The sequence below is a fragment of the Ursus maritimus genome, unplaced genomic scaffold (genome assembly GCF_017311325.1).
Source record: "Ursus maritimus isolate PB19 unplaced genomic scaffold, ASM1731132v1 scaffold_2, whole genome shotgun sequence".
NCBI lineage: Eukaryota > Metazoa > Chordata > Mammalia > Carnivora > Ursidae > Ursus > Ursus maritimus.
Window position 1 is genome coordinate 82,688,886 of NW_024424452.1, and position 16,337 is coordinate 82,705,222.

At 38.5% G+C, this 16,337-nt stretch overlaps 1 protein-coding gene across 3 annotated transcripts in view; it reads left to right on the forward strand.

Annotated features, from left to right (window-relative positions):
- The window catches only part of TDRD5 (tudor domain containing 5), a 99,673-nt gene extending 86,613 nt beyond the window's left edge, over positions 1 to 13,060 (forward strand). For all 3 annotated transcript variants that reach the window (XM_008696912.2, XM_040636270.1, XM_040636271.1), the window contains 4 exons: positions 193 to 372; positions 1,092 to 1,235; positions 7,502 to 7,712; positions 12,643 to 13,060. In XM_008696912.2, the coding sequence (XP_008695134.2) occupies positions 193 to 372; positions 1,092 to 1,235; positions 7,502 to 7,712; positions 12,643 to 12,887 (780 nt within the window). In that variant the 3' untranslated portion in view covers positions 12,888 to 13,060. The remainder of the gene's footprint in view (positions 1 to 192; positions 373 to 1,091; positions 1,236 to 7,501; positions 7,713 to 12,642) is intronic.
- Positions 13,061 to 16,337: the final 3,277 nt, after the last annotated feature.

The window sequence follows — 16,337 nt, forward strand, 5'->3', positions numbered from 1 at the left end:
CTTCTGTTCTAACAAGGAGTTTGTATCTAAATCTGAATATTTTGGTGATGTTTCAGGAGAGAGTATTCAGTTATGTATTCAAACTGCTGTCTTTACCTGGAGTCAGGAAAAAAATTTTAAACCTAAATTTTAAAATGTACTCATATAGCAACTGTAAATTAAAGGTTTTCTTTGTCTTCTGATACATTTTAGGATGAGATCCCCACTGGAATGCCATGCCTGGAATCAGTGACTATCGGTGATGATGTTTGGGATGAGAATTGGTTACCTTTGCAGGCTAAAATGGGAAAAGGGGGTGATGCTGCCTCCCACTTATTTACCTCAAGTCTTGGTGGAAAGAAACCATACCCATCATGTAAAGAAATGCCACAGGTTAGATCCCTGGGAAAACAGCAAATCATTACTGAAAAATGGAAATGTAAATTTCCTCAAGAAATTTATACACTCTAGAATTCAAAAGGATTTATCCCATGATAATTCAGAAGAATATATTTTTTTCCCCCAAAGATGATAGTGATAGGGAGGGGAACAAGTTGAAACAGGGAAGAGTAAATCATGGACTTATTGTCTTATCTAACCTTTTAACCATTATGATTTTTGTTTTATCATTGGACTCTTAGGCCTTGGGATCTATAAATAAACTGTTTTCACTAATTTTATTTTTATTGCATTAGCTTTGTAATATAATCTCTGGGTCTCTGCATTGAGAATTTTTGCTAATATTGGGCCTAACTATATATTTAAAATGTAACGTATTTCCCACTGGTTATTAGAAGAAATATCTACAGTTAAATTCCTCCTTATTATTTATGCCATTTAAATACTAGATGATCATGAAAAATCATCTGGCCATTTTCTTCAACAGTATTCAAGAAAATGCTACAAACCAGAGCTGTATTTGTTTTTATGACATCTGTGTGTTCCAAGGAATTCAAGATATTGGATATGGACCACACTGATATAGAAACTTAATAAACACCTTTTCCTGTTTGATCAACTCTGCCTCCTTGCCTTTACCTTGCCCATGTTATTCTTTGTCTGGATCATGTGGCTCTGTCTCTTGGTTTATGCTTGCAATTTTTTCTCTATAGGATTGGTGCTTTTCTGGACCCAAAGATGTATGGCATGATTCATGGCAGCCTTCAGGCCTTATGAATGGAGTGAAAGTAGAAGTTCAAAAACAAGAGGGATTGGGTGCTCAGGAAAAAAATACTGGCACAACCAGGATTCAAAAGGTAAATGTCTAATGAATGTTATCGACAGATTCTCATGAGGAAGTGCTTTCATTTTTAGAAAGTAAAATTCTTGTTAATGATCCCTCTCTAGCATTTGGTGGAACACCTATGCACAGAATGTAGGTTGATTTTAAAATTAATTTCAATCAACTTAATTGATTTATCTCTTCAGAAAATCCGAAGCTTAGAATTGAAAGATTGATAAAATCTCTACGTAAGAGATACAGAAAACAGGTATTTTCATATAATTTAGCCAAAAATATAAATCTCTACTTTTTTCCTTTTATGTTGCTGTGGCAGAAAGTGCTAATCCTGGAACAAAACCTGTTTGTCTTGGGTTTCTCAAATATATTACGAGCATCCTGAAAACAGCAGCACAATTTGTGTGAATCATGAAATCTGGCCACCAGGCCTCTGCACTTTTATTTTCATGTGTCACATTTAAAATAAAGGACTCAAAGCTGGGAGACTTGTTGAAAAGCAGATTTATGGTTATTTTGTATGAGCGCATGTATGCTGTGTTATATAGAACATTTCTGTTCCAGAAATGGGGGTTGCCTAACAGCACAGATTTCATTTTAGGATTAACACCTCAACCCTTCAGAAACGCCCAGTGCCCGTTAGCAGTCACACCCTGAGGCAACTAGTAATCTGCTTTCTGTCCCTACAGATTTGCCTCGTTAGGGCATTTGATACAAATGTCGTATAATGCGTGGTCATTTGTGGTTGTGTTTCCTTTGCCGTGCGGAAGATTTTTAGTTTCATGTAGTCCCACTAGTTTATTTTTGCTTTTGTTGCTTATGCTTTTGGTTTCATATCCAATAAATGATTACCAAAACCGGCGTCCTGAAGCTTCCCCTCTATTTTCTTCTAGGAGATTTTTCGTTTCAGGTCTTATGTTTAAGTCTTTAATCCATTTTGAGTCAGTTTTTGTGTCTAGTGTAAAATAAAGGTCCAGTTTCATTCATTTGCCTGTGGATATCCAGTTTTCCCAGCATCGTGTGTTGAAGAGACTGTCCTTTCCCCATCATGTAGTCTTGGCACTGTTATCAAAGATCAGTTGACTGAATGTGTGTTTTTATTTTTGGGCTCTCGATTTTATTCTTTTGGTCTGTATGTCTGCTTTGTGCCAGTCCCATAATGTTTTTACTGTAACTTTATAAGTGTATTTTGAAATCAGGAAGAGCGCTCCCTCCTTTCCCTCCACCTTTAAGACTGTTTTGGCTATTTGGGGTCCTTTGTGATTTTGTGGTTTCATATGAATTTTAGAATTGTTTTTCTGTTTTTGTAAAAAATGCCATTGACATTTTGATAGGAATTGCTTTGAACCTGTACATCACTTTGGGTAGTATGGAAATTTTAATATTAATTCTTCCAGTCCGTGAGTATGAAATATCTTCCTATTTATTTATGGCTTCTTCATCAGTGTTATATAGTTTTCAGTGTACAGGTCTTTCACCTCCTATTCTTTTTGATGCTATTGTGAATGGATTGTTTTCTTAATTTCCTTTCCAAGTAATCTGTACACTCAATGTGGGGCTTGAACTCACAGCCTCCGACATCAAGAGTCACATGCCAGCCAGGCACTCCTTAATTTCCTTTTCAAGTAGTTCATTGTTAGTATATAGAAATGCAATTTTGTTTGTTGATATTTGAATATTCTCTTATTAGTCTAGCTAAAGGTTTGTAAATTTTGTTTATGGCTTCAAAAAACTAGCTCTTAGTTTCATTTTTTTTCTATTATATTTCATTTATTTTTACTCTAATTTCTATTATTTCATGCCTTCTGCTAACTTTGGCCTTAGTTCTTTTTTTTAATTCCTTAAGGTATAAAGTGAAGTTGTTTGTGATTCTTCTTTCTTTATGTAGGCATTTACTGCTATAAACGTTGCTGTTCATCTCAGCTCAGGCTGTGAAGGGGCTGGGGTCAGCCTCGCACTGGACCCCCCGCCAGTGGGGAGCCTGCTCCTCCCTGTCCGTCTGCCCCTCCCCCCATTCATGCGCTCTCCCTCTCTTTCTCTCTCTCTCTCTCTCAAAATCTTTAAAAAAATTCCTCTTAGTTCTCATTTTGCTGTATCCCATAAATTTTGGTATGCTGTTTTCATTTGTCTCAGGATATTTTCTAGTTTCTCTTTGATTTCTGTTTTGACCCATTGGCTGTTCAGGAATATGTTGTTTAATTTCCCAAGTTTCTGAGTTTAATCTTCATTTTTGATGGATATTTCCCCTGAGTGTTGAATTTTAGGGTGACACTTTTTTCTTTCAGCCCTTTGAAGATGTCCTACCATTATGTTCAGGCTTCTGTTGAATTGCCAGCTGTCAGGTATCATTGCTCCATTGACAGTGATGTCTTTTTTCCTCTGGCTTCTTTTAAGATTTTTCTGTCTTTTGCTTTAAGCTCTTTGATAATGATATATCTAGATGTAATTTCCTTTGGATTTACTTTGTGGTTCACTGAGCTTATTGAATAAGAAGATTGATGCCTTTCATCAGTTTTAGAAAATTCTGGCCTATTTGTCTAATCAAATAGTGCTTTTCCCTCATTATCGCCCTCCTGCTGGCATTCCAGTTACCCATGTGCTAGCACTTTGGCTGAGTCCCACATGCCTGTTGGGCTCTTTTCTCATGTTTACATTCTTTTTTCTTTTTTTCCGCTGTGTCTCAGTTTGGAGATTTTCTATCGATTCTTCTAAAATACTAGTCCTGTCATCTGTGGGATCCATTCCGCTGCTAAACCCACACATTGAATTCTTAATTTCAAACATTTTTCAGTTCTAGAATGCCCATTTGATTCTTTTTTTAAACTAAATTTGAATTCTCTGTTTAAATTCTCCACATTTTCATCAATTTTTTTCTGTCACTTCCTCTACATTCTTGATCATGCTTAATCACGGTTATTTTAAAGTTTTTTTCAGATGATGCCAATGTCTGAATCAGCTTGGGTATGTTCTTCCCCCCACCCCCATATTTGATCTTCTCTTTTATCCTGATTTTGACATTGTTGGGTTGGGGTGGAGAAAGTGGGAAGCATATCTCATGAGTTTTTTAATTGAATATTGGACATTATGGATAAAAAATTCCAGAGGCTCTGGGTAAGTTCTCTTCCTCCAAGGCAGGCTGAGATGTCCTACGGCTGGCAGATACCAGCCAGTCACCTTAACACACACATTGAGGTTTGGTTTTAGGTTTTGTTAGCACTGCTATTTTTCACTTTTGTCCTTACTCCTTAGATGTGGCTGTTACTCCTAATGCGGGATCCTTTGGGGATCTCAGCTGAAATCCTAGGTGGGGCTGAGATTCCATCCTCTGTCTCCTCAGCTTTATAAGGTATATTTCATATTCCATATAGATACCCATTTAAAATGCACGGTTTAATGGCTTTAGTATATTCACTAGTCCATTAGTTTATTGTGCATTCATCCCACAAGCAATTGTGGAACATTTTCATTATCCCCCAAAGAAACCCTGCATCCCTTAGCTGACACCCTACCCCTTATCAGCCAGATACTCATCTACTTTCTGTCTCCATTGATTTACTTATTTTTTGCAACATTTCATGAAATTAGAATCAGTACAATATGTGACCTTTTTTTTTTAAGATTTTATTTATTTATTCGACAGAGATAGAGACAGCCAGCGAGAGAGGGAACACAAGCAGGGGGAGTGGGAGAGGAAGAAGCAGGCTCCCAGCGGGGGAGCCTGATGTGGGGCTCGATCCCATAACGCCGGGATCACGCCCTGAGCCGGAGGCAGACGCTTAACGACTGCGCCACCCAGGCGCCCCAATATGTGACCTTTTGGGTCTGGTTTCCTAACATAATATTCTCAAGGTTAATCATGTATCAGTACTTTATTTCCTTTTATGGCCGAATAATCCATTGTATGGATAGACCTCATTTTGTTCATTCGTCAGCTGATGGACATTTGGGTTATTTTCAGTTTTTTTTGCTATTATGAATAATGCTGTTGTGACATTCATGTACATGTTTTTATGTAGATGTGTATCACGTTTTATGAGGGTATATATCTAGGAGTGGAATTGCTGGGTCATATGGTAACTCTTTATTTAATGTTTTGTGGAATTGCCAGACTTTCCTAAATAGACATTCCCACCAGCCATATAAGAGTGTTCCAATTTGTCCACATCTTTGCCAGTACTTGTTATATCTATTTTTTTTTAACATAGCCATCCTAGTGGGTGTGAAGTTGTATGTTATTGTGGTTTGGGGCTACGCTTTTGATTGCACATGTTAATCATGTTTCTTGAAAGTTTGTCATTTACCTCTAGTTCCATGAGGTGTATTTTCAGATAACTATGACGGAGGCAGTCACTGATAACTACAGAGAGCTAAATCTGGTAGAACAATGCTTCTCAAAGTATAATGTGCCTACACATCCCCTAAGAATCTTGTGAAAACGCAGGATCTGATTGAACAAATTTGGGATGGGGATGCAGGCTCTGCACATCTAGCGAGCTCCCAGGTGATGCTGCTGGTTGGTGAACCACACTTTGAGCAGCAAGGCTGGAGAACACTCTGAGAAAGAACCTCGATTGTCAGTTAAGTGCTCAAGTTGACTGCAGGCACTTGCTTTCAGGGTGTCATACAAATTTAGACAGGATTTGCCTTTGTTACTTTTTTTTTTTTTTTTCAGAATAAGAAGCTATTAGAATGCATCTTAAATATGTTTTAATGATGTATCTTTCTTCGAAATCATATTTATGAGGAAAGAAAAAGAATATTGCCTTAAAAATTTGTTTCTGATTTCAATTTTTGTTGAAATCTACTGAAAATAGCAGGGCGTAGTATAAAAAAAACACTTGGTCTGCAGTCTACGGCTTAGCCTCACCACAAACTAAAATCTGCAGGTTGGCACAAGTTACCTTTTGGAGCCTCAGTTTGTCTATCTGCAAAGACCAATTTAAATAGTGATCTTTTCAGCTCCAAAAATTTATCATGTTAGTGTTTATTTACTTGGCTTCGGAGCCTTATTGAAAGAACTCACTAACGCTTAGCCTAATTCTGAGAATAAACTTGCAGGGTAACTAAAACACACATGAATTGCATAAGCCAAGTAAAAATTTGAATCTGGATCTTTGATTTCCTGAAGTAGCGTATTGTGTGGCCAGTATAGCTTGTGAGTTTCATTTTTGCTGTCAAAAAAAGGCTACACACATAGCCCTTTGTATATTGCATAATAGTATAACTGCATTCATGCCTGCCGCGTTTGAAAATGAGCAGGATTTTTTTGTTATGGAACAGAAAAGGAATGCCAGCTGATACTAAATGTCTACTACATATGAGCCTGAAGAACATACAAAGCTACATTTTCTCTTTGTATAATTACTGGTTCAGTTCACTCAGGGCAGATCCCAGACTGTCGGCAGCCTAGATGGGGTAGGGCTGGCTTTGTCATATTAATGCCAGTTACCATCACAGAAGATAAATGCTAAGTTACCATAGATTGTATCTGCTTCAGCAATGACTGTACAGTAGGATATAGGATCTCATGGTTAAAATTTGATATTCCATTCACTTAAGTTCAATTTAGTCTCCATATGGGATGTTCATCTTTTTCTCTCAAACCCTGGTTCTTGATACTCCATTTTGTCTCTTCTTCCGAAGAGCCTTCCTTTAACCACTTTATGTTCTCCTAGTGTGGTGTTCTCTCTGCAGAATGCGGGCAACACCTCCATTCATGGCTGGCTGCAGGACACACAGTTTCTCTGAGGGCTGTGAGCTTAGGGACAGGGATCCTGTCTTACCGGGAGGTGGTGAGAACATGGACTGGGCTGAGTTTCCATCTCTGCTTTGTCACCTACTGATTGACACTGGATAACTTCGCCTCTTGTGAAAAGCGTTCTACTAAGTGAAAGGGCCCATAGTGAGGACAAACCCCTAAGCTAGAGCGGTCGTCCTGAGGTTTAAATGAAGAAGCACCTGCAGGTAACCTGGCAGTGTGCCAGAGTGTGAGTGCTCACCACGTCCTTTCGAATTTCCCGCCACCCTTCCTTAGCTCTGTGCGGCAGCTTTCAGCACCGGGTTTGCTCATAATATGTGTCCAATAAATGTTTCTTGAATCGCGAAGTTAGAGAAGGACTCATTTTTTCTAGAACGCAACTAGGTTCTTATAAGTAAGTAGTGGTATTAATTCTGATATGAAAAATATTTGTCTTGTCTATAACTAAGGAACCAAAACAGGGTTAATTCCTCCTGTTACGCTAACAGTACTTTTCATGCTTTTGCTCTTCTTTTCTCATCCTGCAGCTGCCACCCGTAGAGAGCTCTTCAGATCCTTCCACATTGCCCAAACTGGAGGAATTCTACAGCTCTCTGATCCAGTCGCAGCAGTCAGCAGAAGGGAGCCAGCCCCAGCCCAGCTGCATTCAGACTCCGGCAAAGCCAGTGCAGCTGTCCACAGCAGCCCTCAGTGCAAGTCCCACGGCGCTTGATTCTGCAGAAAAACACTCTGGTTCAGGTAGCTTTACATAGAATCGACAAATACCGTGGTTTGTCATCCTGCTAAAAACTTTCCTTTATCTTTTTCAGAACATAACTTGAAAAATTGCTGACTTTAGCATTTGTCTCAAGTACTTACTGGGTTCAGTTGTTCCCTTCTATCTTGCCACTCCTCTTTTTTTTTGCAGTTTGGTTGAGGGGAGTCAGTTTTACATACAGTAGAATTTTCCAGTTTTTAAGATGGTTCTGTGAGTTTTGACACATGTGTACAGTCTTGTAACCACCACAGTCATGACGTAGAACAGTTCCCCCTGTTCTTTGCTTCCCTCTGCACTCATTCCCTCCCCTTGCTTGCTGGTTCCTGCCATGTTACTTTCTCTTTTCTAGAATTTCATAGAAAGAGAGTCATGAGTTATACAGTTTTTAAGTCTGACCTTTTTCACTCAGCACGATGTTTTAGAGATTCGTTTAAGTTGTTGCCAGTGTCAAAGTTTGTTCTTATTTATTGCTAAGTGGTACCAGTTGTCTGGCTCTGTTCCTTAGATGGACAGACTTGAGCCCGTATGAATAAAGCTGTTGTGGACATTCACAGCTCTTTGTGTAGACGTGTTCATACATACCGAGGAGTGAAATTGCCGAGTCACGTGATCACATGATAAACTTTTTAAGAACTGCCAAAAAAGTTTTCCAAAGTGGCTCTTCCATTTTTTATTCACACCAGTAATGTGTGAAATCCGATTGCTCCATCTCCTTGCCAACAAATGGTATTATCAGTCTTTTAAAATTTTGCTGTTCTGGTGCATGCGTAGTGGTATCTTATTGTGGTTTATGTTTCACTGTTTGCCGGTGAGGTTGACCGTCTCTTCATGTACTGTCTTTAGTGAACTGTTTGCTCATTTTTATTGGATTATCATCTTTTGTAAAAATTCTTTATTCTGGACACAAAAGTTTTGTCAGATATAAACATCTGTATGTATGTGATACATATATCACAACTATTTTCATGCATGTGACTTCCTTAACATCTTTGGAAGAGCAAAAGTTTTCATTTTGATGAAGTCTGATTGATTTTTTTTCTTAACATAAAGTTTGAGTTTTTTGTGTCCTGTTTAGAAATCTTTCCTAACCCAAGTAACTGCTTTGCTTTTTTTCTTTTGAAAAGTTCTGTAGTTTTAGGTCTTAAAATTAGATCTGTGATCCAGTTTGTTAATTTTTGAGTTATGGTTTGTATTAATATTATGGTGTGATATAAGGATCAATGTTTATTTTAATCGCATATAAATATCAGTTGTTCTAGCACCATTTGTTGAAAAGACTATCCTTTTTTAAACTGCCTTGATATCTTTGTCAAAAGTCAGTAGGCTGTATATGGGAGGGTCTATTTCTGGACTTCCTGTTATGTTTTAGTGGTTTATATGGCTTTATACCACTGCCTTGATTAGTGTGGCTTTATATGTCTTAAAATCATATAATTTTGTTCTTTTTCAAATTGTTTTGGCTATTTTAGATCATTTTCCATATGAATTTTATAATTAACATAAATTTACACAAAGCCTGCTAAAATTTTTATTGGGATTTCTTTTCATACATTGTAATACTAGTTTCAGGTGTACAGTATAGTGGTTCAGCAATTCCATACATCACCCAGTCCTTATCACCACAAGTGCTTAATCCCCATCACCTATTCAACTCCCACACCCCCTCTCACTTCTGATAACCATTTTTTTCAAGTTTTTATTTAAATTCCAGTATAATTAATATACAGTATAATACTGGTTTCAGGTGTACAGTTTAGTGATTCAACACTTCCATACATCACCCAGTGCTCATTACAACAAGTGCACTCAATCCCCATCACATATTTTGCCCATCCCCCCCACCTCCCCTCTTTTAACCATTAGTTTGTTCTCTGTAGTTGAGAGTCTATTTCTTCGTTTGCTTCTCTTTTCTCTCCCATGCTCATTTGTTTTGTTTCTCAAATTCCACATGTGAATGAAATCAAATGGTATATGTCTTTTTCCTGCAGACTTATTTCACTTTGCATAATACTCTCAAGCTCCATCCGTGTCATCACAAATGGCAAGATTTCATTCTTTTTTATGGCTGAGTAATATTCCATTGTATATATGTACCACCTCTCCTTTATCCTTTCACCATTCCATGGATACTTGGGCTGTTTCCATAATTTGCCTGTTGCCGATAATGCTGCTACAAACATCAGGGTGCATGTATCCTTTTGAGTTTGTATTTTTGTATTCTTTGGGTAACTACCTAGTAGTACAATTGCTGGATCAGAGGGTAGTTCTATTTTTAATGTTTTGAAGAATCTCCATACTGTTTTCTAGAGTGACTGCATCAGTTTGCATTCTCACCAACAGTGCAAGAGGGTTCCCCTTTCTCCACATCCTTGCGAACACCTGTTGTTTTGTGTATTGTTGATTTTAGTCATTCTGGCAGGTGTGAAATGATATTGCATTGTCATTGTGATTTACATTTCCCTGATGATCAGCGATGATGAGCGTCTTTTCATGTGTCTGTTGGCCATCTGTATGTCCTCTTTGGAAAAATGTCTATTCAAGTCTTCTGCCCATTTTTTATTTGGGTTATTTGTTTTTGGGGTGCTGAGTTAGTATAGCTGCCAAGTATAAGTTCTTTATATATTTTGGATACTAATCCTTTATCAGAGATGTCATTTGCAAATATCTTCTCCCATCCTGTAGGTTGCCTTTTTTTTTTTTTTTAAGATTTTATTTATTTATTTGACAGACAACCAGCGAGAGAGGAAACACAGGCAAGGGAGTGGGAGAGGAAGAAGCAGGCTCCCAGCGGAGGAGCCTGATGCAGGGCTCGATCCCAGGACCCCGGGATCACGCCCTGAGCTGAAGGCAGATGCTTAACAACTGAGCCACCCAGGCCCCCCTGCCTTTTAGTTTTGTTGTTTATACGTTTGCCATGCAGAAGCTTTTTATTTTGATGAAGTGCCAGTAGTTAATTTTTGCTTTTGTTTCCCTTGCCTCTGCAGACGTATCTAGAAAGAAGTTGCTATGGCTGATCTCAGAGGTTACTGCATGTATTCTTATCTAACTAGATTTCTAGCTGCCTCTTCTCTGGTACTTTCTTCGCACAAATTTAAGGCACTGTGGCCTTCTTGAATTCCAAACTCTGTCTTTTCAACCCAGTAAGATCTCCAGGCTCAGTTTGGATTCTCCCATCTTGTACTGAAGCCTAGAAACTATTTCAGTGGTGAGCTAAGGCCCTTGTAGGGCTCACTTCATTTGTTTCCCTTCTCTTAGGGATCACTGTTTTGCATGCTTGTTGTTCAGTGTATGACTCTGCTGCTGTTTCATACATTTTGTCCAGTTTTCCAGTTGTTTAAAGCAGAAGAGATTGTTTTTCTTTTCTTTTTTTTTTAAAGATTTTATTTATTTATTTAACAGAGATAGAGACAGCCAGCGAGAGAGGGAACACAAGCAGGGGGAGTGGGAGAGGAAGAAGCAGGCTCATAGCAGAGGAGCCTGATGTGGGGCTCGAACCCAGAACGCTGGGATCACGCCCTGAGCCGAAGGCAGACGCTTAACCGCTGTGCCACCCAGGCACCCCAAGAGATTGTTTTTCAATCACTGTTGAATTAACATCATATCTGGAAGCAGAAGTTTTGCTGTTCTTGGGGCACCTGGGTAGCTCAATCGTTAAGCGTTTGCCTTTGGCTCAGGGCGTGATCCCGGCGTTCTGGGATCAAACCCCACATCAGGCTCCTCTGCTGGAAGCCTGCTTCTTCCTCTCCCACTCCCCCTGCTTGTGTTCCCTCTCTCGCTGGCTGTCTCTATCTCTGTCGAATAAATAAATAAAATCTTTAAAAAAAAAAAAAGTTTTGCTGTTCTTTCAAATTCTTTGATCATGTGTCCCTGCTTTCATATATTTGTACCTTTTAAAATCTGAGCTCACCAAAACTGTGTAAAACCTCTTATTTTATTAGAACTCACCAGCTCTTTTCCTCTCTAGTGGACATTAATTATAGCTTTATGATCAGAGTTTTACTTTTTGGAATACCCTGTGAAATTCTCCTTGAATATAATTCATCACAAATGTACGGAACATATACCACACACTGCATTGCTGCTAAAAATGCAAAGATGAATAAAGTACTGGATTTCGCCCATATTTTCTCTAGATTTTTTGAAATCGGTGTTTTTAAGGTCTAGAGCAGTGCTTTTCAATATGTAATCATACTTGTACTAGTGTGCGAAGTGTTTGTGATGATGGACAACACATTACCATTTTATTTAGTTCACCTGGATTTTTTTTTTTTTTCTTAACTAAAGCATAATTTTCTTGAAGGAAGCGGTGTGTTTGCTTCGATGCCGGCAAAAGCTCCTTCTCTCATTGTAGGCAGGTAATAAAGAGTTCACGGTCTAGAGTATGCATGTGACAATGCCTAGCATTCCCTTCCTTTGGCACTAATTCCTAAGGAATTTATTTTATGGCTGATAACTGGTTTTTGGAACTTCTTACAAACATCTTGGTTAGTTTTGTTTTTACACTGGTACAGACTCAAACTGAAACCACTTTGGCAATAGAAAACAGCTGTGGGACACCATTGTGCTCACTGCTGGAAGGAAAGAGAGCTTCAGGACTCCTCCCTGGAATTGGAATTATATGCAGTTTGTGACGTCCTGGAAAGAAATTTTCCCTTCCCTGTTGATAAGTATATTTTTTGTCTCTCTTTTCCCCCCTCATTCTGACAAGGGTTTATTTCGTCTCAGTTCCCCACTCTCATTTCCATTCCATTTGTTGACTGGTTTGACTGTCATCCTCTCGAATTGTACCAAAAGATGTCACCACCTAAAGAAAATGATTGTCACACACATTAGTAAAGATCTAGAATGAGAAAGAGAAGGCAGTGAGTGTGAGAACCCCTTGAATAGACTTATGTTTTCTTTCTTTTTCAGTGGAGAGCTCTCCGGAGAGCCTAAAGAATGATTTCTCTAGTAGCCATGCTATTACAGTATTCAAAGACAAGAGTCATGGAGCCATGGACCAGCTCTCTTTGATCTTGTCTCCTGAGCATCAGATTTCCCAGAAGCTCTACATTCCTCGGAGCACAGCCACCGCTGCCTTAGGAGCCGCTGCACGGTTAGCCACCTCCAGGAGCCTCTTACACTGGTACCCCAGTGTGAAAAGGATGGAAGCGTGAGGGAGGGAGTAGGGAAGAAAGTAAGTCCGGTGCTTTAGGTCTTCGTGATTTCCCAAGGCCAAGACAAGGAGGAGGTATTGAGACAAAACTGTATTTTGGTAGTTGATGCCTTTGTATTTCTGTGTGACCGAATGTGAGCTTTATTTTGCTAACAGTCCACTTCGTTGTGTAAGTATTGGTATTTAATGTTAGTTTTAATTTCTATTGACAGTGTTTCTTATTCCGTATAGTTTTGTTCACCTTAATGTAATAGTTTAAAGGAATTTTTATTTTTTGTTGTTTTTGTGTGTGTTTCTATAAATGTTTTTCTTGTACATATCATGACTGATAAATGAAAACTGAAAAACTAATGTTTTGTGATCCATATTTAGTAAGACAAAAATGATCTCAGAGTCTTATCTCCAGAAAAAAGATGTCTGAATTGTAAGGCTGCTTTTTCTTTCTCATTTGAAATTTTCTGTATCCTAGAGATAATCCAGGGCTCCAGTTCTTACCATTATTATTTCTTTGAAATGCTAGGATCAGTGAGAAAATCCACATCCTGAAGCTTTGGTCATATAAACACTTTCACATTTAAAAATTTTGAGTAGTCTTTCAGTACAGGCAGTTTCCTGAAGACTAATAACAAAATTCTAGAGACTGGTTGTTGCAAGTTGGCTGCGCCGTCTCCGAAGGCCTCACGGTTCCTAGGAACATCAACGTTTAAGCATCTGTGGAACATGGTTTTCTCTGAAGTCAGACTGTGCAAAACACCATATAGCTCATAGTAGGATCCATCAAGAAGAAATAAGAGACTGAAAGGTGAAATTCAAGAATGTGAGTGGTACTAGTTTAAATTCTCTGTGATAAAATACCAGACTTATCCCCTAATTTAAAAGATCCAATACAGAAGCATTTCTTGAAGTAAAATCTGAGAAAGAGCTGTGAATTACTTGTGTGCTGCATATAATTCGATTCTCCCCTTCTGGGTCCCTCCTCTAATTAGGGCCTCCTGTTTTGGCATTACACGGCAGAGCTGGCCCCTACTTCCTTTCTCTCTTTCTACAATAAGGAATTTCTCCTCTTCTCAGCTACTCAATCAGCAAAATGTCTGCTGTGGAAAGAATGAGATGAAAGTAAATATGAAGTACATTTAAATTTAGACTGTTACTGGCTGAAACTTCTTTCTTAGAATTAAGCAATCATGAAACAAAGTTAAACCCTGAGTCTCTAAATACTGATGGTTTTGGTTTAAAAACCTTAGAGAAAACATATTTCATAGAATAAAATTTAAAAATCCAGATTCACCTTGAATTCCAATATATCTGTAAGAATGATGATATTCTAATTGACAAAAAAAAAGGGGGGGTTGGTAATCTGGAAACATCCTGATAGTTGATCCAACAGAAAGAACAGGTACCCATTTGGGTTTCTGTGATTTTATATTAGACATCTTTATAGGAGAAGACAGTTGGAAAGTTATACGGAGGGTCAATGAACAGTTAAATGTCATATGACAGTTAAATATCATTTATGATACTCAACTGTGTTACAAACTGGAAAAGTTCTGTTTTTCATGTAGGTTTAGGTAATTACCCACAATTTGTTTCTAAAGAAGAAAATTCATTTTGGAATTATGCTTCTTAGAATTCTTCCTTTAAAGAAGAAGCCAAGTTTGAGTAATATACTTCACTTCTCCAGATGGGCAGTCCTTGGGTTTGGGACAAAGTGAATCTGGTAGTATTTACATATTTAGTAGGTCATCCTATAACTCTCTCTGTAATAGCATGAGCTACCAGGAGGAACTCTGCCAATGCTGGGTAACCTGACAGCAACTAATTTTACACTTTGCCAGTTAGATGGGGTTATGGAATCAGTGTGCTAATAAAGCTCCTTGTGATCCCATCCATTTGCAAATGACCAGATAGAGAGACGGAGGCATCTTAAACTAATGAGTGTCAATATACTTTGAAAGAAGCCTATTTAGAAATTAATAGTTAACATCCTGAGTGAGCAGAGCGAAGAATGAACCTCTGAGAGGTATTTTGACTACTTGGCTTTGACTAAGACAGCCAATCTGCCAGTTTGTTTACGTACCTTCTCATAAAGTGAGTTTTGCTTGGCAGTTAACTAAAATAGCCCAAAGCATCAAAAAAAAAAAAAAAAAAGTACTAGATCATTTGAACTTGAGTAAATAGATTCATGTATATGGGCAGGAATAGCAATAAGAAATGTTGAAAAGATAGGTAAATGCTCTGTGGTTTAGGGTTAAGTTAATTGTATCTTATTGTCTAAAGATGAGTTGATATATATTATACTTAGAACAGTCCCCCTCCCCATGTTTTTGTTGTTAAGGATCTGTCAGAAGTCATGGAGTTCCCCAAGAAGTGTTGAATGGGAAGCGGGGGCTTGAGTGTGTGAGAGGGAATGGGGATGAGAATGTAAAGGAAAGTCCTGGTTATAAACTCTTTAGGGATGTAAGAAGGAGTAGCTTTACGAATAGCCACTCAGGTTTTAAATCCAGTGGCTTGTAGCCAATACCCATCTCCCATCTAAAAACACACCATGAGATATCAAAAGAGGGGCCCTTCCAGCTGCAGTCAGCTAGGCCTGTAACCACCCTCTGACTCACACATCTGAGATGCCAGTTGCCCATTTCAAGGCATGAGGATAACTAGAGGCTTCTGCCTGTAGTCAGATTCCATCTAACCTGAAGACTTAGAATTATAGAGTTTTAATCTAAAGGGGAACTTAGATGAGAAAGTTAAGCCTAGAAAGACTGACTCATCTATGGTCCCATGCCTCACATTCCCTTATGGGCTAACTCCTAGCTCAGCGCTTTTCCCACAGAAAACTATTGCAACTCTGTCTTGTGTAATTTAAATGATTTGGTGCCAGAAGACGTAGTTTGGTAGGTAAGTCCAAAAGAATGGTGGTTCTGATAGCTGGGCAAACCCCTGGTGTTGAAGGGGAGATAGATTGATTTACAAGATCTTGTATTCTTGAATGTGGCTAGCTTAAATAACAGTGGGCCAATTCTGGGGGGGGGGGGGGGTAGGGTTGCGGTAAGGGATGAGAAACCAGCATCCTACAGAGCAGTCTTAAGCTTCCTACTGACATTTATTCATGTGTAGCAAGGCTTTCCTAACAAATTGTTGATATCTTTTCAGAATTCATCTCATTTACACTTACAGTGTCGTAGACAGCATTATTCATATTTTTACAGGAGCCATCACTAAGACAACATTTTCATTTCCTGGAACCTGTTCAGATCTTGACGTTTTCCAGGATGCCAACCAAGGTGTATAGCAACTCAGTCTGCCTATATTCTTTGAACATAGCCCTATTCCTAACAGATATCGTTCGTCTCATTTCATCAGTCACCAGTCAATCTAGGAAGCTCTTGGTGTCATTAGCCTATTGGAACCAGAATACTTTAAATTCTCTTTTTAACCAGGTAGACAAATTATT